At 43.9% G+C, this 24,606-nt stretch overlaps 1 protein-coding gene across 1 annotated transcript in view; it reads left to right on the top strand.

Moving 5' to 3' along the window:
• Positions 1-24,606, top strand: part of LOC309565652 (5-hydroxytryptamine receptor 3A-like) — a gene marked incomplete at its 3' end in the record, with an annotated part of 83,701 nt that overhangs the window by 39,525 nt on the left and 19,570 nt on the right. The window contains exons 4-5 of the mRNA XM_082270605.1: positions 1,361-1,473; positions 8,881-9,050. Coding sequence (XP_082126731.1) covers positions 1,361-1,473; positions 8,881-9,050 — 283 coding nt within the window. The remainder of the gene's footprint in view (positions 1-1,360; positions 1,474-8,880; positions 9,051-24,606) is intronic.

Here is a 24,606-nt window from a genome sequence, read left to right as displayed (position 1 = left end):
CAGTTGGGGGACTTCCCCCACATATTTTGGACTTGTCCTACTATCACTCAAAATGATCACTCAATATTGGGAGGCGGTTGTCCATCTTATTCTTCTGGTCTTGGGAAGCGCATTTCCTCCCTCCTTACGTGTCTGCCTACTGGGCTTGACGAAAATGTTTCCCCCACAGTGGCCGAACACACACTCTTGGTGCTGCTGTTATTTCACTCCATGAAGGCCATTACCCTTACTTGTTAACCAGTTGCCGACCGCCGCACGACTATATACTGCGGCGGTCAGCCCCGGCCAGGCAGAGTGACGTAAGGGTACGTCACTCGCCTGTCACTGACTTGTGAGCCAATTGCGGGCGGGCGCGTGCCCGCCCCGGCTCGTTCACTGACAAGTCAGTGCGTGTGACCGGCGGATGATCGGGTCCGCCGGTCACACGCACTGACTTGCACTCACTCACGATCGCTCCGGTGAAGGGAGAAAGTCAGGCGGCTAATGTAAACAAGCCGCCTGTCATTCTCCCTGGTGTAAAAATGATGATCAGACGGTTCTACTATGTAGGACCGTTGATCTCTGTTTTTACACCAATAGCCATGTCCCTTTACAGTTAGAATCACGCCCCTAGGACACACTTAACCCCTCCCTCTCCAATACAGTTAACCCTTTCCCTGCCAGTGTCATTTTTGCAGTAACAGTGCATATGTATAACACTGATTACTGCAGTAATCTCACTGGTAACCCCAAAAGTGTAAAAAATGTCAGTCAAGGGTCCGATCTGTCCGCCGCAATGTCGCAGTACCGCAAAAAAATTTCGCAGATCGCCGCCATTACGCGTTCCAAAATCCCACCAAAAATGACAAAAATCTTTCCCTTTGTTAGTAAACTCGATATATCAACAGCAAACCCAAATATATACTGATATCAGTTTAAACAGTTATACTGATATCAGTATATATTTGGGTTTGCTGTTGATATGACCAGCTCTGATGAAGGGAGCTTGACTCCCGAAACGCGTTAGCGGTCTCATTACAGGACGTGTTCCATTCCATGTGTGGTGGAATCTTTTAATGCGATTTTACTTTTTTCCTGGCTGTGAGTATGCATTTGGCATTTTAATAAAACATTTTATACGGTGACCACGGGTAATGCACTAGGTGTTGCGCCTCCTTCTCTTTCCTTATGTATCCCAGTTGGAGTTCACCGCCTGAGGAGAGCAGCACACCGGTCTTCCCCTTCGGAGTGAGCGCTTGGCTGAATTGATTGTTTGGTTATTATAGATGTACAGCTATTTTAACAGTTGTCCGTTTCCTTGTATCTTTTTTTTTTTTTTTTTCAAGTGAACGCTTTAACCTTCTCTGTGTTTTTACTGCAGTCTTGGAGCAATGAGCTTATCTCCTGGGACTCTGATAATTTTTGTGGAATTACGAATATTTTTCTTCCCAGCAGCAGTTTTTTTTGGAAGCCAGATCTTTATGTTTATGAAATGTAAGTAAAACAGCTTTATAAAAAATCTTTTGAAATAAACTGACATTGACCCAGTGTGTGCCAATTAAAGCATATCTTTATCCAAGGTTTAGCTTCAGAAGGAGTGGGGAAGGGGTAGAATGTTTGTCAGGTTTTACTTACCCTATATTAACTAAAGGATTAGGATGCCTGCCTTTACATGCCAATTAACTTTAATGGCATCCCAGTCTTAGTCCGTAGGGTTGAATGTTGAGTTGGCCCACCCTTTGCAGCTATAACAGCTTCAACTCTTCTGGGAAGGCTGTCCACAAGGTTTAGGAGTGTGTCTATGGGAATATGTTACCATTCTTCCAGAAGCGCATTTGTGAGGTCAGGCACTGATGTGGATAAGAAGGCCTGGCTTGCAGTCTCCACACTAATTCATCCCAAAGGTGTTCTATCGGGTTGAGGTCAGGACTCTGTGCAGGCCTGTCAAGTTCCTCCACCCCAAACTCGCTCATCCATGTCTTTATGGACCTTGTTGCGCACTGGTGCGCAGTCATGTTGGAACTGGAAGGGGACATCCCCAAACTGTTCCCACAAAGTTGGGAGCATGAAATTGTCCAAAATGTCTTGGTAGGCTGATGTTTTCAGAGTTCCCTTCACTGGAACTAAAGGGCCAAGCCCAACCCCTGAAAAACAACCCCACACCCTAATCCCCCCTCTGCCAAGTTATTTGGACCAGTGCACAAAGAAGATCCATAACGACATGGATGAGCTAATTTTGGGTGAAGGAACTTGGCTGGCCTGCGCAGAGTCCTGACCACAACCTGATAGACCACCTTTGGGTTGAATTAGAGCGGAGACTGCGAGCCAGGCCTTCTCGTCCACATCAGTGTCTGCCCTCACAAATGCGCTTCTTGAAGAATAGTCAAACATTCCATAGACACACTCCTAATATTTGTTGACAGCCTTCCCAGAAGAGTTGAAGCTGTTATAGCTACAAAGGGTGAGCCATCTGAATATTGAACCCTACGGACTAAGACTTGGATGTCATTAAGTTCATGTTCGTGTAAAGGCAGGCATCCCAAAACTTTTGGTAATGTAGTGTATCTTTGTGAACCCATTAAGAGGACTTCCCCTGATTTTCTCTACTCCAACATGGACACAGGCAGTAATAAAAACTCTCTTTGTATTAGATAAGGAGAAAGCTAGAACCCTGCTTAGTGTTTTATTTCTGTCTCCAGCCCCATTGGAGATTTTCTCTACCAGTCTACGCTGTCATTGGTACTGGAAGTGAGGGTAAATCGCCTTAACTATACAAAACCTTATTGAGGATCTAACCCTTCCCATTCTGTCCAAAACTAAAAAAAATGCTTAGGCAGAAGTTGCATGTTAAAATCAATCAATCAATCAATAAATCAGTCAATTAATCAATCTGTGGAGCCTTAATGCATTTCGCTTATACTGGGTTTGGCTCTAGACTAATGCCTCGTACACACGCAACGATTATCGGCCGACCGATCGGCCGTCTTTTGTCCAGTGTTGTTGTGTTGGTTGAAATGTGCTCTAGACTTGCACTGGACTTTTGTTGGCCAACAAAAACCAACTTCAGAAGTGATGTCATGTGATGGTTTACTTTCCGTGTGTTTTTTCTTCTCTGAGCATGCCCAGTCTTGCTCATCAGATTTTTGTCTGCCGAAATCTGTACTGACTGACGAACAATCGGCCGTTGTGGTGACGGCCAACAAAAATTTTATAGCATGCACACCAGATTTTATTCGGCCGAAAAGTCGCAGTCGGTTGACGGAAGCATCATACTAACAAGCCGAAAATCGGCCGATCAGACGTTGGCCGAAAATTCACAGCCAACAATCGTTGCGTGTGTACGAGACATAACAGTAGATATACCAATGACCAGGCAGCTTTTATTTCTAAATAAATCAAACAATGTACATCTGAATTAAACCTTCCTTAGCTGTTTTGTAACTTCTGTGCATACATTTATTTTTGTTGTGTGCTAAACATTTATTGTAGGTGAATATTCCCAGGTTAATTCGCATTATTATCATATTTTAATGAGTATTTTTGTGCTTGCGTTTGCTTCTTTTACATAATAGAGAGAGAACGTGATGGAGCCCTGGCAATGTAAAAGTGGCGTGCATTAAAAACACACAGAACCACATAGCACATGCCATTCCTTTCTGTGAAGGGAAAAGGCCCTTGAACAAGCAAATCATTTTTCACGTAGCACTGTTAACGAAATCTCTTTTCAATTTTTCCTCCAATTTTCTTGTAGTGAAGGAATTAGTTATATTGCAGAAAACTACATACCATCCCAATAATCCATAGGATTGAGTGGTATTTCAGACATGTAGTACCAGCTGCACAAAATGGAACCATTTACATACACTCACCGGCAACTTTATTAGGTACACCTTGCTAGTACCAGGTTGGACCCTCTTTTGTCTTCAGAACTGCCTTAATTCTTCATGGCATAGATTCAGCAAGGTGTTGGAAACAGATATTTTGGTCCATATTGACATGATAGCATCATACAGGTGCTGCAGTTTTGTCAGCTGCACATCCATAATGCGAATTTCCCATTCCACCACATCCCAAAGGTGCTCTATTGGATTGAGATCTGGTGACTGTGGAGGCCATTAGAGTACAGTGAACGGATTGCCATGTTCAAGAAACCAGTGGTGAGATGATTTGAGCTTTGTGACATGGTGCATCATCCTGCTGGAAAGAGCCATCAGAAGTTGGGTACACTGTAGTCATAAAGGGATGCACATGGTCAGCAACAATACTCAGGTAGGCCGTGGCTTTTAAACGATGCTCAATTGGTACTAAGAGGCCCAAAGTGTGCCAAGAAAATATCCCCGACACCATTACACCACCAACTTAAACCATTGATACAAGGCAGAATGCATCCAAGCTTTCATGTTGTTTACACCAACCTGACCCTACCATCTGAATGTCGCAGCTGAAATCTAGACTCATCAGACCATGCAATGTTTTTCCAATCTTCTATTGTCCAATTTTGGTGAGCCTGTGCGAATTATAGCTTTAGTTTCCTGTTCATAGCTGACAGGAGTGGCACCCGGTGTGGGCTTCTGCTGCTGAAGCCCATCTGCTTCAAGGTTCAATGTGTTGTGCATTTAGAGATGGTGTTTTTAATACCTTGGTTGTAAGGTGTGGTTATTTGAGTTACTGTTGCCTTTCTATCATCTCAAATCAGTCTGCCCATTCTCCTCTGACCTTTGACATCCATAAGCCATTTTCATCCACACAACTTCTGCTCACTGGATATTTTATCTTTTCCAGACCATTCTCTGTAAACCCAAGAGATGGGTGTGTGTGAAAATCCTAGGAGATCAGCTGTTTTTTAAACACTCAGACCAACCCATCTGGCACCAACAACCGTGTCACATTCAAAGTCAATAAAAACCCCTTTCTTCCCCATTCTAAAGCTCGGCTTGAACTTTAGAAAGTCATCTTTACGATGTCTGGATGCCTAAATGCATTGAGTTGCTGCCATGTGCTTGGCTGATTAGCAATTTGTGTTACCAAGCACTTGAACAGGTGTACATAATAAAGTGGCTGGTGAGTGTATAACGAGTTTCTTTGGTTGCTGTTTTATCTGAATAGTTGGACTTTAACCACTTTACCACCGGAGGATTTTGCTGTCTTACGTCCAGGCCACTTTTTGCGATTCGGCGCTGTGCGACTTTAACTGACAATTGCGACACCGTACCCAAATAAGCGTATTTTGATTGGTTTGCGCAAAAGTTATTGCGTTTACTAACAAAGGGAAAGATTTCTGTCATTTTTGGTGTGTTTTTTTTTAACACGTAATGGCGGCGATCTGCGATTTTTTTTGCGGTACTGCGACACCGTACCCAAATAAGCGTATTTTGATTGGTTTGCGCAAAAGTTATTGCGTTTACTAACAAAGGGAAAGATTTCTGTCATTTTTGGTGTGTTTTTTTTTAACACGTAATGGCGGCGATCTGCGATTTTTTTTGCGGTACTGCGACATTGCGGCGGACAGATCGGACCCTTGACTGACATTTTTGACACTTTTGGGGGTACCAGTGACATTACTGCAGTAATCAGTGCTATAAATATGCACTGTTACTGTAAAAATGACACTGGCAGGGAAGGGGTTAATTTTATTGGAGAGGGAGGGGTTAATGTATGCCTGGTGCTTACTGACGTGTGGAGGGGGAGGTGACTGAGTGAGCCAGGGACAGATCGGATGTCCAGCTATGCTGAACACTCCGATCTGTCACTCCCTGTCACTTGGGAGGGCGGATCTCCACACTACATCCCCGACGATCGGGGATGAGCGGTGGCGATCGCCGCTGCTCTTCCCCTGGCCCGACTCCCGCTGTGACCGAAAACAGCGGGAGCGAGCCTCCGGCGGCGCGCAAGCGCAGCCCAGAAGGGGGAGTGTCTGACGAAGTAGTACTACGTCGTCAGACGATAACGAGCCACTCTGCCGCAGTAATATTACTGTGGGCGGAGGTAAAGTGGTTAATTCACTCAGCCAACATATTTTGAGGCAAATGGCTCTGCATGTTTTCCTGTGCTGTATTCAAGGGTCATCTAAAACTTCCAATTACATAGAACCAGTTATTGGATTCTCCTGATTCCTTGCCATAGACGAGTGTACTGTGGCAGCCCCATATTACTTACACACCCTGTTGCCAGACCATTCAACATAAGATTATATTTGCATTTAACATAATATAGGTATGTTTTTTAACTGCAAAAGCCTCCCTTGTGTAGACATTCAAAAGCCCTGAGACTGCTGCAGGGCACCATCATCTTGCATGTGAAAGCAGCTGCCCAAGCAGACTTATGGGCCATACACATACATAAGATTTTCTGAAGACTTTTTCCTTTAGATTTACCAAAACCATATAACATGAGGTCAAACCTAAAGACTTTCAATTTGTATGCAATCTGGCAGGCCCTTGCACTACATAGAAAAGGTAAATCTGAAGGAAAAAGTCTTCAGAAAATCTTAGTGTGTATGGCCCTTTAGAACTATCACTTATAATATTTTTTACCTTTTTTCCTCCCTGGCTGCTACATAAAAGGGTATGTAAGGTGGTGAAGGGCAGAGGAGTTAGGTCAGCACAAACGGTAATTAACCTCAATTACTTCAAGACCCGACATTTTCACCCCCTTCCTGCCCAGGCCATTTTTCAGTTTTCAGCAATTTGAATGGCAATTACTCAGGCATGCAGCATTGTACCCAAATTATATATTTTTTTTAAACAGATAGAGCTTTCTATTGGTGGTATTTAATCACCACTAGTCTTTTTTTATTTTTTGCTATATAAAAGATAAAATACTGAAAATTTTGGAAAAAACAAACATTTTTCTTAGTTTTTGTTATACATTTTTGAAAAGAATATAACCTTTCTTCATAAATTTAGGCCAGAATGTATTCTGCTACATTTCTTTGGTAAAAATAACCCAAATCAGTGTAAATTATTAAGACTGTGTGAAAATTATACAGTCTAAAAACTCATGTACTGACTGCCTTTCATTTCTTGAGGCTCTAAAATCTAAAATGCCAGGACAGTAAAAATACCCCCTAAATGAATCCTTTTTGGAAAGTAGACAGTCCAAGGTATTTAATAACAGTCATGTTGAGTTTTTTTCGAAGTTGTAATTTTGTTGTCACAATTGTTTGAAAAAGGAAGAAATTAAATAAAATGTGTTTTTTTCACAGAGCTGCCATTTTAACAAGTTATTTTTTACACACAGCATGGACATACTTAGAATTATACCCCAAAACACATTTTGCTTACCCTCCCAAGTATAGGGATACAACATTTGGGAGACTTTTTCTTACAGGCTAAATAAATGCAGAGAGGGTCCCAAAGTCCAAGTATCACCTTCAAGCATTCCAGGGACACAAAATACACATCTAATTTCATGACTACCTATCACATTTATGGAGGCCTTGGAGCACCAGGACAGTGGATACACCCATAATATGACCCCGTTTTGGAAAGCAAACACTCCAAGGTATTTTCTCAAAGGTGTAGTAAGCCTTTTGAAAATGCCAGTTTTACCACAAGTTTTTCTAAAATGCATTGTCATGAATGACAGCCATTGTTTTTTTACTGTTCTTGTGATCGCTATGATTGATCACAGCAGTCACATGGTACCAGGGAAAATCACAGCAGCTTGGTAGCCTGATCTATGATCTGCTGTGTCTGTTAGACACTGCAGTCATAGATCATGCCGATGTGCGCCCCCACGGCCGTGCTTCTGGGAGAACCTTTTATTACATCCTCCCAATACAATGCCCGGCTATATATATATATATATATATATATATATATATATATATATATATATATATATATATAAAAATATATTTATATATACAGTGGCTGGGTATGAAGCGGTTAAACACTCCCAGAAGAGAAGAGTATGACATTGCAGAAGAGAGGGAGATGTGCTAAGGAACTGATCAATCAAACATGGTAGCAAGTTAACAAAAATAGTTTGTAGAAAGGAAAGTACTTGATTCTTGCTTTTATAGGCAATTTTTTGAGTTGGCAACGGGATCTCTTTAGAGGCCATCAATACTGGCAATAAAAGGGAATTTTCCAAAGTCAAAGCACCTAAACTAAACATTGCATTTTAAGCTTCAATGGTTTGAACTGAGGAAAATCCTTATGGTCGAAATGTAAATTATTTTTTTCTTGCTTCATATTCTAATGCCAAAATGGTTATTAATCATTAATGTGCGATATGTTTACATACATGTACTTTGAAAAATCACCTGGGAGTGTCAATGCCAAGTACACTGCTAGACAAAGTGACAGTCTTCCAGTGTGGTTGCTTTCAGCTAGATCAGGTAATGATCTTGTTTATGGGAATTTCCAGAAACCCAAACCAGCAGATCTTGAGGGAACTAAGGATTATTCCTTTTGCAAAAATCAGTTATAGTTTCTAACTTGGTTAACCAGACAGCTCATACGTGTCATCTAAAAAGCATAAACAAATTAGATCAGTCGAGCATGCATGTCTATAGATCTGCCAGCCTAAAGACGACCCAGTGAACATAAAGATCATGCCTGCTCCCTAAATTGCCATGTCCATGAGACCTAAAAATAAGGGCATTCCTAACAATGTCAATCGGCAAATATCCACAAGATGTTATCTGTATGACCAGTTTTCCCCAAGATCAGATACATGAGGATGTCTGCTACCATCAGTAACTAACTACCTATAGACCTGAGCATAGTTGCCCATTCCAACCATTTAATAATGATTAGGAGGTGATCATCTTATTGAGTATGGGTACATGTACAGACACAGCTCTGCTTTAGAATGGTTGACTTTGTGGCAAAATTCATGGAATAAAAAAACCAGTGATAACCCAACTAACTGATCCTATGTTGTATCATATAGGACTAAAAGTGAGAAGACTCCAATAATTTCATATTTCAACCTGGACAATAATGGAACCATAAGCAGTTTTTTCCCTTTAAGAGTCATCAGTACCTGCAATATGGATTTGTTTAAGTTCCCTTTTGACATTCAGACCTGTACGCTGACCTTTAGATCATATCTCTACTCAGGTATGTAGGAAACATTTCAAGAACAGTGCCATGCTGTGTGCTTTATTGTAGTTATGTTATCAGTGGAGATCTACATCACTTTATCTGGAACTAATGATTGATTTGAATGCATTTCTCACAAAATTTAATCTCTGCTCAGGTATTTTTTAGTCAGAAAAAACTACAGTCAGGTCCATAAATATTGGGACATTGACACAATTCTAATCTTTTTGGCTCTATACACCACCGCAATGGATTTGAAATGAAACAAACAATATGTGCTTTAACTGCAGACTTTCAGCTTTAATTTGAGGGTATTTACATCCAAATCAGGTGAACGGTGTAGGAATCACAACAGTTTGTATATGTGCCTCCCACTTTTTAAGGGACCAAAAGTAATGGGACAGATTAACAATCATAAATCAAACTTTCACTTTTTAATATGTGGTTGCAAATCCTTTGCATTCAGTTACAGCCTGAAGTCTGGAACGCATAGACATCACCAGGCCTTGGGTTTCATCCCTGGTGATGCTCTGCCTGGCCTCTTCTGCAACTGTCTTCAGTTCCTGCTTGTTTTTGGGGCATTTTTCTTTCAGTTTTGTCTTCAGCAAGTGAAATGCATGCTCAATCGGATTCAGGTCAGGTGATTGACTTGGTCATTGCATAACATTCAACTTCTTTCCCTTAAAAAAACTCTTTGGTTGCTTTCGCAGTATGCTTCAGGTCATTGTCCATCTGCACTGTGAAGCGCCTTCCAATTAGTTCTGAAGCATTTGGCTGAATATGAGCAGATAATATTGCCCAGAACACTTCAGAATTCATCCTGCTGCTTTTGTCAGCAGTCACATCATCAATAAATACAAGAGAACCAGTTACATTGGCAGCCATACATGCCCACGCCATGACACTGTAGGGGGTCAGCCCCTTGAATGACTAACTTCACTACACTGTAGTTCTATTGAGAAATTCCCACAGACTGTCATGCATCTTCCAGCCACAAGAGGTCACTGTTGTTGCTTTAGGTGAAGGGAGGAAGCAGGAAGTTCCAGGAAGTGTGTGGTGTTCGGTCTCTATGGCTGTGCTGAGCTGAGGAAAGGTACTGGATGCTGTGGCCTTGAGAGTGATATAGACTGTATAATCCTGGGACAGAACAACAGGATCTTGCCAGAGGAGACAGAACTGAACTGTGATACAACGGACAGTAGCTGAGAACCAGAGAAAGAGAGGAGAGAACATCTCAGAGCACCTGAAGCAAATTACAGAGCAAGGGGCCAGACTGCAGTGACCACCAAGTGACAGAACAAGATAAACTACCTGCAAAGAAACCCAGACCAGTGCATAAGAGACTGCAGCTACAGACAGCAAGGGACAGATCCAGAGACCTGACTGCATCCACCATCACAGAGACTGAGATAAAGCAGCTGTACCTACAGAACTGTGAGTGTGCACCGGTGCTAACCTGTGGTAGGGCATAGAGCAGGTTTCTGTAGACAGAGCGTTGCAGCAACGTGTCCCGGTTAGCGGGAATCAGATAGGATCATATAGCAGAGTAGCCTGTATCTCTGTGTGTGCGTTGGCGGGAACGCCATTTTAAGTATCACGTTGCAGTTAACTTTGCTGTAAACCAATGTAATCTGTTATTACTGTTAACATCTTTCTCCGGCCATTATACTCTGTTGGTTAATAAAGCCGGTATCTGCTTCAGCCTCTCTGTCTGCTGTACCGTACCTGAATTCTGCATTGCGGTCCCCTACTCCTCTGACCGCTACAACACTACCACCACCATGCTTCACTGATGAGGTGCTATGCTTTGGATCATGAGCACTTCCTTTCCTTCTCCATACTCTTCTCTTCCCATCACTCTGGTACAAGTTGATCTTTGTTCTCATCTGTCCATAGGATGTTGTTCCAGAACTGTGAAGGCTTTTTTAGATGTTGTTTGGCAAACTCTAATCTGGCCTTCCTGTTTTTGAGGCTCACCAATGGTTTACATCTTGTGGTGAACCCTTTGTATTCACTCTGGTGAAGTCTTCTCTTGATTGTTGACTTTGACACACATACGTCTACCTCCTGGAGAGTGTTCTTGATGTGGCCAACTGTTGTGAAGGGTGTTTTCTTCACCAGGGAAATAATTCTTCGTCACCCACCACAGTTGTTTTCCGCGGTCTTTCGGGTCTTTTGGTGTTGCTGAGCTCATCGGTGCATTCTTTCTTTTTAAGGATGTTCCAAACAGTTAATTTGGCCACACCTAATGTTTTTTGCTATCTCTCTGATGGGTTTCTTTTGTTTTTTCAGCCTAATGATGACTTTCTTCACTGATAGTGACAGCTCTTTGGATCTCATATTGAGATTTGACAGCAACAGATTCCAAATGCAAATAGGACACTTGAAATTAACTCTGGACCTTTTTTCTGCTCCTTGCAAATGGGATAATGAGGGAATAACACACACCTGGCCATAGAACAGCTGAGCAGCCAATCGTCCCATTACATTTGGTCCCTTAAAAAGTGGGAGGCACATATACAAACTGTTGTAATTCCTACACCTTTCACCTCATTTGGATGTAAATACCCTCAAATTAAAGCTGAAAGTCTGCAGATAAAGCACATCTTGTTTGTTTTATTTCAAATCCATTGTGGTGGTATATAGAGCCAAAAAAATTAGAATTGTGTCAATGTCCCAATATTTATGGATCTGACTGTATATTCAGCAAAATACTTTTCTATGGTGGTAATTGCCTAAGGGCTATGCAATGTATTATTATTATTTATGGTATTAAAGGTAAAACTGTGTTATTAATACATACTGAAGCTATGTCAGGAAGGCTTTTGTAAATAATGTCATATTAATTAGTTGAATAATTTATTTTTAATAAATCCCATTACTGAAGAACAAGTATGGAAGAAAGATTTACATTTTAGTTTTGGAAGGAAGGGAATCTTTGTAGCTGGCCATACATATCAGAATGCTATTTTATAGTCTCGGTCAGAGATGTAAAATATCAGGAAATTTTGAAGTCCTGGCGCAAAAACGTTTTTTTTCCCCCTGTTTTCTCCTGGAAAAAAATGGAAATTTTTGGAAAAACTGAAAAAGATTCAGTGTGGAGTAGTTTTACGAATTGAAAGTAATTTTGTTACATTGGGAATGTGAAATGCAGGGTATATAAAAGTATTATGATTGAAATAAAATTTAAGCTTATTCAGTAAATAAACTAAATTTGCTATTTAAAATTGTATTTTTTATTACAAATGGAATAACAAGGACTGTATATGTTAAGAACATCTGACCTATACATGAGAACAGGTAACCCCCTCCCCTTCCCCTATATTAATGTAAAAGCTTCCTGCCAATATGCATTTTCAGTTATTGACAATGCTTTTTTTTTTTATTCTTTATTTTTATTTATTTATTTTTTTGTTATTCGGATATATCCGAATACCCAAACTGCAGTATAAACAAAGTTTACCGAATGCTCCGAATAATAAAAAGGAAATTCGTCCGGATATCATTTGAATTGAAATTCGAATCTAATTTTACATAAAATTCCAGTTGGATTCGAACTGTAAACATATTTCTGAAATCAAAGACTCTGTGTGTTATTAGAGTACCATTTCAAAATAATGCTGTTTTTGTTAAGCCAAAGATGATTTAAAGTGTCTTTGTAATCATTTAATGAAGATTTTGCTTTCGTTTGTTCACTTTGCCACATTCAAATCTCTCTAAAAAAAGTTTTCAAATGGACCGTTTCAAAATGTATCGATTCGAATGTTTCGAATTGAAAGAAAATCTGTAAATTTGAAGAAAATTCCAAAAAGACATAAAACAAAATCCGAATACAAATTCTGAATACGAATCTGGAATACGAATTGAATGAATCAACCAAATTTAACTAAACAAAATAACTAGATTTACGAATATAAACAAAACAAATTTTTATGTCATGCACATGTCTAATTTATTATGTCTTTAGGGCACCTCTGTCATGAATGATGTGTTTTCTCATACTTGTAGCAAGTATATGTGGAAAATAATATTTCTTCTCACAACATTTGCAAATTTCAGCATTGCACCGTGGAAATGTTTACAAACTCAAGATGTTGGTCTCAACATTTTACTGACAAAGTAAAAAAGTACTAAAAGGAGAAAAAGAAAAAATAATTTACTGATCAAACTATAGGTAAACATGTTGCTGTGATGGTAGAGAACATTAATAGGAATCATTTAAAGATTAAAAAGAATGAACTAATTTGACAGACAAATTTACCCTCTTACCTGTCAAATAAGGCCTGAGAGGACAGAAACTATCACCTACTGTGTAATACCAATAACCCAACTGTAGGAGCCCATAAGCAAACTAAACTGGAGCCTTTCCCTGCAGTGCCCACTAGTGGCAGAAATGCATATTTCTCTTGTTTGAGAACTGCGCTGAGCAGTTCAGTGTTATTTGAACTGTATTCCAGGATTTTCTTGTCTTTAGCTGAGGGAACTAGCAATAATTTAAGACTTTACATTAAGTCTCAGAAATCTTTCATTAAGGTCTTCGTGTTATATAGTCTGAATACTATGTCATAGATACTGTGACGGTATGACTGTATCTCACCGCCTTGTAATTCCTAAATCCCCAATAGTTTAAGAATCCCCAATTCGGCAAAAAAGAAATCGCTGGTATCGCTGAATAATTCCACACATGAGCCAAAGCTGAATGCTGGAACAAGACTTTACTGGAAGCAACAACAGGCATTAAAAAATACAATTTATTTTATGCCCTGCTCCCATGCAAGGGAGACACCCACAACAAATACACATTAACCAATAACACAAAGGTTACAATCCACATAAAATCCTCCCCTCTGTCTGTGATATAATTATGGTATAACAATGGTTAACATAATTATCACAGGCAGGAAAAATGCAGTTTACCCACATGCTGTAACTTTAAAAATATACATCCAATCTTTATACAAATACATATTCACAATCAATCCATTCAGATGAACAACATATTAAAAAAATGGCATGAATCAGACCAGGGGTTCAAAAGTTAGTAAAAGTCTCTTTGGCCTGGCTGTACTCATGGCTTGTCTGCCCAAAACCGGTTCTACACAGTCTTTTGTCCTGGAGACCACTGAGATCCACTTTCTCCCAAGGACAGAGGCAAGACTCCATTAGCCACATGGTAGCAAAAGACAGCAAAATACATGAAACGATATAACTATGCAGCTATTGCATAAAACAGGTACATTGAACATATCCTCAGATAGCTTAGATCTGAGCGCACATTATTACTGAATGGCGCTCAGATCACATATGTACAGATTCAACAGCAGGGGAAAAACAAGTGTTTCAACATCTGACCATAATCACATGGTAAGAGGCTGGCAAGTAGTCCTCTCCAAGTACTCGTGGCAAACTCAAAAGAGGGGAATTTGTCACAGACATATGAACGAATACTCAATATAGTCTTTTAAGCAGGGAGAGGAAACATGCGAACAGACATAGAAGGGCATCCTTCACAGATACACTGCTCAAAAAAATAAAGAAACACTTTTTAATCAGAGTAGAGCATCAAGTCAATTAAACTCCTGTGATATTGATCTGGCCAGGTAAATAGCAGAGGGGGTTGTTAATCAGTTTCAGCTGCTTTGATGTTAATGAAATTAACAACAGGGGCCCTAGATGGGCAACAATGAGACTACCTTCAAAACAGAATGGTTTTACAGGTGGAGGCCACTGAAAGATTTTCCCCTACTCATCTTTTCTGAATATTTTTCACTAGTTTTGCATTTGGCTAGGGTCAGTGTCATTACTGGTAGCATGAGGCCATACCTGGACCCTATAGAGGTAGCACAGGCATTCCATCTCCTCTAGGATGGCACATCAATACGTGCCATTGCCAGAAGGTTTGCTATGTCTCCCAGCACAGTCTCAAGAGCATGAAGGAGATTCCTGGAGACAGGCAGTTACTCTAGGAGAGCTGGACAGTGCCATAGAAGGTCCTTAACCTATCAGCAGGACCGGTATCTGCTCCTTTGTGCAAGGAGGAACAGGATGAGCACTGCCGGAGCCCTACAAAATGACCTCCAGCAGGCCACTGGTGTGAATGTCTCTGACCAAACAATCAGAAACAGACTTCATGAGGGTGGCTTGAGTGCCCAACATCCTCTAGTGGGCCCTGTGCTCACTGCCTGGCACGTGAACCTTGATTGGTATTTGCCATTGAACACCAGAATTGGCAGGTCCGCCACTGGCGCCCTGTGCTTTTCACAGATGAATGCAGGTTCACCCTGAGCACATGTGACAGACGTGAAAAGGTCTGGAGAAGCTGTGGAGAATGTTATGCTGCCTGTAACATTGTTCAGCATGACTGGTTTGGTGGCGGGTCAGTGATGGTCTGGGGAGGCATATCCATGGAGGGACGCACAGACCTCTACAGGCTAGACAATGGCACCCTGACTGCCATTAGGTATTGGGATGAAATCTTTGGACCCATTGTCGGACCCTACGCTGGTGCACTAGGTCCTGGGTTCCTCCTGTTCCACGACAATGCCCATCATCATGTGGCAAGAGTATGCAACCAGTTCCTGGAGGATGAAGGAATAACCCCCACATTCGCCTGACCTAAATCCAACAGAACACCTCTGGGACATTATGTTTTGTTCCATCTGATGCCACCAGGTTGCACCACAGTCTGTTCAGGAGCTCAGTGATGCCCTGGTCCAAATCTGGGAAAAAATACCCCAGGACACCATCCGTCGCCTCAAAATGAGCATTCCCCGACATTGTCAGGCATGCATACAACTATGTCAAGACCATACAAACTAGGATTCGACTGATTATTGGCAAGGCCGATATATTGAGGGCCGATATGCACTTTCCCCAATATATCGGTCACGGGCCCGGAAGTTACCGATATTGCTGATATTTTCGTGACGTCATTCTGCCTTCTTAGGCCGCCTCCCTCACCTTGGACAGCCTCGTCTGGAGTCGGGACTAGTCTCGCAGGAGTGTATTACAGCCATACACCCATCCACAGCAGCCCGGTGCCAGCCAGCCACGCACTCCCACAGGCACTGTACCAGCGAGCCAACCAGCCACCCACAGGTCCTGTACCAGCCAGCCAGAGGCACTGTACAAGCCAGCCAGCCACCCACAGGCCCTGTACCAGCCAGCCACCCAGATCCCCTGTGCCAACCAGCCACCCACCACAGGGTGCCAGCCAGCCACCCACCACAGGGTGCCAGACAGCCAGCCACCCACCACAGAGTGCCAGACAGCCAGCCACCACAGGCCCTGTACTAGCCAGCCACAGGCACTGTACCAGCCAGCGATTCACAGGCCCTGTACCAGCCAGCCACCCATATCCCCTGTGCCAGCCACCCACCCACCACAGGGTGCCAGCCAGCCAGCCACCCACCACCACAGGGTGCCTGCCAGCCAGCCACCCACCACCAAAGGGTGCCAGCCAGCCACCCACCACCACAGGGTGCCGGACAGCCAGCCACCCACCACAGGGTGCCAGCAAGCCAGCCACCCACCACAGGGTGCCAGCCAGCCAGCCACCACAGGGTGCAAGACAGCCAGCCAGCCACCACAGGGTGCCAGACAGACAGCCAGACAGCCACTACAGCATGCCAGACAGCCAGCCACCCACCAAAGGGTACCAGACAACCAGCCATCCACCACAGGGTGCCAGCAAGCTAGCCACCCACCACAGGGTGCCAGACAGCCAGCCACCCACCACAGGGTGCCAGCCAGCCAACCACCACAGGGTGCCAGCAAGCGCCAGCCATTAAGCATTAAACAAAAATTAACATGTTCAGTACCAGATTTGTGTCAAAAATTGTCTTTATTTTTCAAAACTTTAAATGTACAAAATATCGGCCCATATCGGCCGATACCGATATGCGATGAGCAAAATATTGGTATCCATATCGGCAACGAAAAACCGATATCGGTCGATTCCTAATACAAACTACTTAGTACCATTTTGCATCGATGCAATGAAATTTCAGCAAAATGGACTAGCCTGCTACATCATTTTTTTTTTCACTTTGATTTTCGAGGTGTCATTGAATTCAGCCCTCTGTAGGTTGATAATTATCATTTCCATTAAACGATGTGGCATCCTTTCGTTCCTAACAATTTACCCAGTCCATATCAGTATAGATATTCAGCATGATATTTTTCCACTTTGAGATCTGTGTGTTCAAGTGTTCCTTTAATTTGTTTGAGCAGTATATATTGTTTATCATTGTAAACAAACAAATTCCACACTTCTTTTTTTTTTTTAGTTTTCCAGAAAAAACAAAAAAATGGCTTTGAAATAAAACAGGAAAAAAAAACAATTTTCTTTATATTTAATAGCACAAATGTGAGGGCCTACCTAACAATTGCGTTAGTTCATATCCAGTGAGGAATGCCCTTGCACTACATAGTTGGTAGAGCTAGAAGAGACTAAAAATTAGATTGTACATGTACAAGTAAATGTCCCATACAGAATTCTACCTCTTTAACCCCTGCTGCTTGAAAGTATGCCATTTATCGAGGCCACACAGAAGATCCACTCGGTTGTACACCTCCAGTACATACTGTATAAGGGAAGTGGATGCCATTTTAGAGGGAAGATGGATGAATTCCAGATGGTGGACTCCAGGGGCGTACTGACAACTTATGGGGCCCCCTGTGTCCCCACTCACCTACATGTTCCACTGCCCATATTACATGCTTTTGTCACAAAATTTCCCTACTCTATGTTCAACATAAATGTTTAATACCTTAAGAAAATAAAGAAAAATAAACGTACATTATATTGCAACCATGGTACATTTTAAAAATGTACCAAAAGAAATCTCCAGAGTGATCCAAAGGATACAGTATTAAAAATCTGAACACAATTTAGAGAAAATTAGGAACAAAAATAAATATTTGGGAAAATTTTAATTTAAATTGCAGATTTTAAAAGAGCACAAAATAAAACATATCTGAGTCTCTTCAATCTGAAAAACTATATTCAAATTTCCAAACCAATAGCAAAATGATAAACCAAATTATCCTAATGAAATGAAAGACAGTGAACACTGGACATAGAGTTATTTTCACTCAGTTATCGGTTTTGGTTCTCTACCTATAATATTTATCCCACACAAAGCAGGAGAATACATTTTCTGAGAGCTCTATGTGAGGAGGAGACACAGAGAAGAAACTTTACAAGAAAAGTAACAATTCTCATTATCAGTACACAATTCACTGAATGTCAGAAATTTCCTCTCAGTGCAGCCAGGTATAGGAGATATCCCCCCAGTGTCCCCCATTATCTTCCCTCCCCCTGGTGTTCCCCCATTATCTCCTCACCCCATCCCTCTCATTATTTCAGCCCCCCGGTCTCCCCTTGATCAAACTTGAGATAAGCAGTGCACAGGGGATAGCAGGGCAGAGCGGGGGAAAGAGGGGTCAGGCGGGCACAGTACAGGGACAGCAGGGTGGAGCACAGGGGAAAGCATAACAAAGTGTAGGAGTCAGCAGGTCAGAGAACAGGGGGTTTGGAGGGCACACTACATGGGGAGCAGAAGGGCACTTTATGGGGGAAACCAGGACACATTACAGAGGGGTAGCACAGCAGTGAACATTACATGGGGGGAAGCAGGGCACATTATGGGGCACAGTAGGACACATTACATGGAGGGGGAAGCAGGGCCCTTTATGGCCCACAGTAGGACACATTATATAGGGGGCAGCAGGGCACATTATGGGGCACAGCAGGGAACATTACATGGGGCAGGAAGGCACATTATGGGACATAGCAGGGCATATTACAAGAGAGCATGAGGGCACATAATAGGGCACAGGAGAACACATTACAGGTGAGGGGGAACAGGGCACATTATGGGGCACATCAGTGCATATTACATGGGGAAAAATGGCACATTATGGCACGCAGCAGGGCATATTACATGGGGGGGAGCAGGACACATTATGGGCCACAGAGTAGGGCACATTATGGGGCACACAGGAGGGCACATCGAAGGAAACAGCAGGCCAGGGCATATTACATGGGGGCAGTAGTGCACATTATGGGACACAGCAGGGCATATTTCAGGGCACACAGCAGAGCTTATTATTGTGTACACAGCAGAACACATTATTGAGCACAGAATGGTGCATCACAGGGCTCACAGCAGGGCACAGGGCACACAGTACGGTGCATCACTTGGCAGTGGGGCACGGCACATCATAGGTCATACAGTAAGGCACATCAGGGGGTACACAGCAGGGCACCTCACAAGGCATGGGGCACACAGCAGGGCACATCACAGGACATGGGGCACACAGCAGGGCACATCATGAGGCACATCACAGGGCACACAGTAGGGAACATTACATGGCACACAGTAGGACACATTACAGGGCACACAGCAGGGCACATCAGGGGGTACACAGCAGGGTACGGGACACATCACAGGGCATGGGGCACACAGTAGGGAAAACAGCAGGGCACATCATGGGGCCCACAGTAGGGCACATGGTACATTGCAGGGCACCAGGTAGGGCACATCACAGGGCACATCGTGGGGCACAGGGCATATTAGGGATACACAGTAGGGCACGGGGCACATCCCAGGGCACAGGGCACACTGTAGGGAACATCACAGGGCACACAGCAGGGCACAGAGTAAGGCTCATCATGGGGCACAGAGCACATCAGAGGGTACACAGCAGGGCATGGGGCACATCACAGGGCATGGGGCACACAGTAGGGCACATCACGGGGCACACAGCAGGGCACATCACAGGGCACATAGCAGGTCACAGGTCACATCACATGACACACAGTAGGGCACATCATGGGGCACACAGTAGGGCACAGGGCACATCATGGGGCACATCATGGGGCACACAGCAGGGCCACACAGTATGGCACATCATGGGGCACAGGGCACATCAGGGGGAACACAGCAGTGCCCGGGGCACTTTACAGGGCATGGGGCACACAGTAGGGCACATCATAGGGCACAGGGCACATCAAAGTGTACACAGCAGGGCACAGGGCACATCACAGGGCATGTAGCACACAGTAGGGCACATCATGGGGCACACAGTAGGGCACATCATGGGGCACACAGTACGGCACATCAAGGGGCATGGGGCACACAGTAGGGCAAATAGCAGAGCATATCACAGGGCACAAAACAGAGTACATTGCTGCAGCAGTTTCCTGGCATATTGTGTCCAAGCACTAGGATCACAGGGTACACAGCGGGGCACAGGGTAATTCATGGGGCATACAGTAAGGCACATCACAGGGATGTGCAGGGTACACAGCAGGGCACACAGTAGGGCACATCACAGGGCATGGGGCACAGAGTAGGGCACATCATCGGGCACGTCATGTGACATAGGGCACACAGTAGGGCACATCTCATGGCACGCAGCAGGTAACAGGGCACAGGGCACATAGGACACATCATGGGGCACAGGACATATCAGGGGTACACAGCAGAGCATGGGGCACATCACAGGGTATGGGGCACACAGTAGGGCACATCATGGGGCACACAGCAAGGCAAAGAGTAGGGCACATCATGGGGCACAGGGCACATCAAAAAGTACATAGGAGGGCATGGGGCTCACAGTAGGGCACTTCATGGGGCACACAGTAGGGCACATCCCAGTGAACACAGTAGGGCACATCAGGGGGCATAGGACATATCAGGGGATACACAGCAGGACATGGGGCACATCACAGGGCATGGGGCACACAGCAAGGCAAAGAGTAGGGCACTTTATTGGGCACAGGGCACATCAAGTAAACAGCAGGTCATGGGGCTCACAGTAGAGCACTTCATGGGGCCCACAGTAGGGCACATCATGGGGCACAGGGCACACAGTAGGGCACATCATGGGGCACAGGGCACATCAGAGGGTACACAGCAGGGCATGGGGCTCACAGTAGGGCACTTTAGGTTGCACACAGTAGGGCACGTCACAGGGCATATACAATATCTCACAAAAGTGAGTAAACCCCTAACATTTTTGTAAATATTTTATTATATCTTTTCATGTGACAACACTGAAGAAATTACACTTTGCTACAATGTAAAGTAGTGAGTGTACAGCTTGTATAACAGTGTAAATTTGCTGTCCCTTCAAAATAACCCAACACAAAGCCATTCATTTCTAAACCGCTGGCAACAAAAGTGAGTACACCCCTAAGTGGAAATGTCCAAATTGGACCCAAAGTGTCAACATTTTATGTGGCCACCATTATTTTCCACCACTGCCTTAACCCTCTTGGGCATGGAGTTCACCAGAGCTTCACAGGTTGTCACTGGAGTCCTCTTCCACCCTCCATGATGCGCTCCTCCACCTTCCTTTTGAGGATGCCCCACAGATGCTCAATAGAGTTTAGGTCTAGAAACATGCTTGGCAAGTCCATCATCTTTACCCTCAGATTATTTAGCAAGGCAGTGGTCGTCTTGGAGGTGTGTTTGGGGTTGTTATCATGCTTGGAATACTGCCCTGCGGCCCAATCTTCAAAGGGAGGAGATCATGCTCTGCTCCAGTATGTCACAGTACATGTTGGCCTTCATGGTTCACTCCATAAATTGTAGCTCCCCAGTGCCGGTTGCAGCACCAGACCATGACACTCCCACCTCCATACTTGACTGTAGGCAAGACACACTTGTCTTTGTACTCCTCACCTGGCTCCTGCCACACATGCTTGACACCATTTGAACCAAATAAGTTTATCTTGGTCTCATCAGACCACAGGACATGGTTCCCGTAATCCATGTCCTTCGTCTGCTTGTCTTCAGCAAACTGTTTGCGGGCTTTCTTGTGCATCATCTTTAGAGGAGGCTTCCTTCTGGGGGGAGGAGGCTTCCTTCGGGGACGACAGCCATGCAGACCAATTTGATGCAGTATGCGGCGTATGGTCTGCGCACTGACAGAATGACCCCCCACCCCTTCAACCTCTGTAGAAATGCTGGCAGCACTCATACGTCTATTTCCCAAAGACAACCTCTGGATATGAGCATATGCACTCAACCTCTTTGGTCGACCATGGCTAGGCCTGTTCTGAGTAGAACCTGTCCTGTTAAACCGCTGTATGGTCTTGGCCACTCTGCTGCAGCTCAGTTTCAGGGTCTTGGCACTTTTCTTATAGCCTAGGCCATCTTTATGTAGAGCAACAATTCTTTTTTTCAGATCCTCAGAGAGTTTGTTTGCCATGAGGTGCCATGTTGAACTTCCAGTGACCAGTATGGGAGAGTGAGAGCGATAACACCAAATTTAACACACCTGCTCTCCATTCACACCTGAGACCTTGTAATAATAACGAGTCACATGACACCGGGGAGGGAAAATGCCTAATTGGGCTCCATTTGGACATGTTCACTTAGGGGTGTACTCACTTTTGTTGCCAGCGGTTTAGACATTAATGGCTGTGTGCTGAGTTATTTTGAGGGGACAGCAAATTTACATAGTTATACAAGCTGTACACTCACTACTTTACATTGTAGCAAAGTGTCATTTTTCAGTGTTGTCACATGAAAAGATATAATAAAATATTTACAAAAATGTGAGGGGTGTACTCACTTTTGTGAGATACTGTAGTAGAGTACATCATGGGGCACCGGGCACACAGTAGGGCACATCATGGGGCTCAGGGCACATCAGAGGGTACACAGCAGGGCATGAGGCACATAGTAGAGGACATGGGGCACACAGTAGGGCACATGGCAGGGCATATTACGGGGCACAAAGCAGAGTATATGTTTGCATCAGTTTCCTGGTATATTGTGTCCAAGCACTGGGATCCGCTAGACTCTGGAGGATCCCAAGCACTGCATCTCTAGACTTCTGTAAACAAAGTACACAGTCTCACTCTCACTCGATTTGCCTGTAATACCAAGACCTCTCACGGCGCGCTGCTCCCGCCGACCCCTCCTCTCTTCTCGTCCGTCCCAGGTATTGTCATTTACAAGCACCTGGGAAGGATGGGAGAGAAGGAGGGGATGGCGGGGAGCAGGGTGATGTGAGAGGTCTTATTACAGCGGCTTCCTGCATGTGTTGAAGAGCTTCTCATGGGGCCCCTTACTGGCCCCGGGCCCTCGGGCAGTAGACAAGTACACGATGGGTCAGTCCACCCTTAGTGGACTCCAAAGGGTTTGAGAAGTAGCTAAATGATAAAGAAAGTGGAGAGAAATTACCTTTTGGATTTAACCACTTACCGCATACTAACGTATATTTACGTCGGCAGACTTTGCGGTAGTATACCGGGATGATGCCTCTAGCTAGAGACACCATCCCGGTACCATGGTTTAGTGTCAACCGTCGGCTTTCCGTCGGTAACGACCGATGCGACTCGGGAGCCGCTCGATCATTACCCGGGTGAGCAGGAGGGGACGCTCCCCCCCCCTCCCGCCGCCTTCCGTGACTTTGCTCGGGGCTCCCGTCCCACCGCATACATGGAAGTGTAGTGGAGGGGTCTAGTGGTTAAGAAAATGTGTTTGTCATAATTATTTATAGCTAATAAAAAGCTCTTTGTCAGGGCCGCAGAGAATAAAACTTTATGGGACTTAAGGAATCCCACCGAAGTTAATCTTTTTCTGCTCATAGTAAAGTATAGTAGAAATATACAGTGTGTGAGTATATATACAGTGGGTAAAATAAGTATTGAAAACATCACTATTTTTCTAGGTAAATACATTTCTAAAGGTGCCATTGAAATGAAAATTTTACCATATGTCAGCAACAACCTATGTAATCCAAACATACAAAGAAACCAAAACAAACAAGTTCAGAAATGTATGTGTAATAAAATGGAATAACACAGGAAAAAAGTTTTGAGCACGCTAACTGAAATTTATTTAATACTTCCTACAAAATCCTTTGTTGGTAATGACTTCAAGATGCCTCCTGTATGAAGAAACTAGTCGTATGCATTGCTCAGATGTGATATTGGACCATACTTCCACACAAGCAGTCTTGAAATCTTGAAGGTTCCGTGGACCTCTTCTATGAACTCTGATCTTTAGTTCTTTCTCCATAGATTTTCTCTTATTTTCTGTCAGTAAATTTTGAAAATAAACAATTTTTCTCCTTCACTGATGTGCGCTGATGATGCGGCACTGATGGGCACTGATAGGCACTGATGAGGTGGCACTTATGTGCACTGATGAGGTGGCACTTATGGGCACTGATGAGGAGGTACCAATATGCTGCACTGATAGGCGGCACTGATGAGCACTGATAGGCGGCACTGATGGGCACTGAGAGGTGGCACTGACGGGCGGCACTGATGGGCACTGACGGACGGTCATGATGGACACTGCTAGGCAGCACAGATGAGCAGATGAGCAGGCAGTGATGGGCACTGACTGGCAGCACTATGGGCACTGTTTGTGGGCGCTGATGGTGGGCACTGTGGGCACTGATTGTGGGCACTGATTGGCACTGTTTTTCACTTTTCTGTAATCAGGGCACTGATGATCAGTGCCCTGATTACCTGTCCTAGTCTCACCTTTGAGGAAGAGCCGCTGATCGGCTCTCCTCCACACACTCTGAGAGTGTGAGGCAA

This window comes from Pelophylax lessonae (assembly GCF_965119305.1).
Source record: "Pelophylax lessonae genome assembly, chromosome: 10".
Classification (NCBI taxonomy): Eukaryota; Metazoa; Chordata; class Amphibia; order Anura; family Ranidae; genus Pelophylax; species Pelophylax lessonae.
The sequence above is the reverse complement of the archived record's forward strand: the minus strand, read 5'-3'. Positions and strand labels throughout refer to the sequence as shown.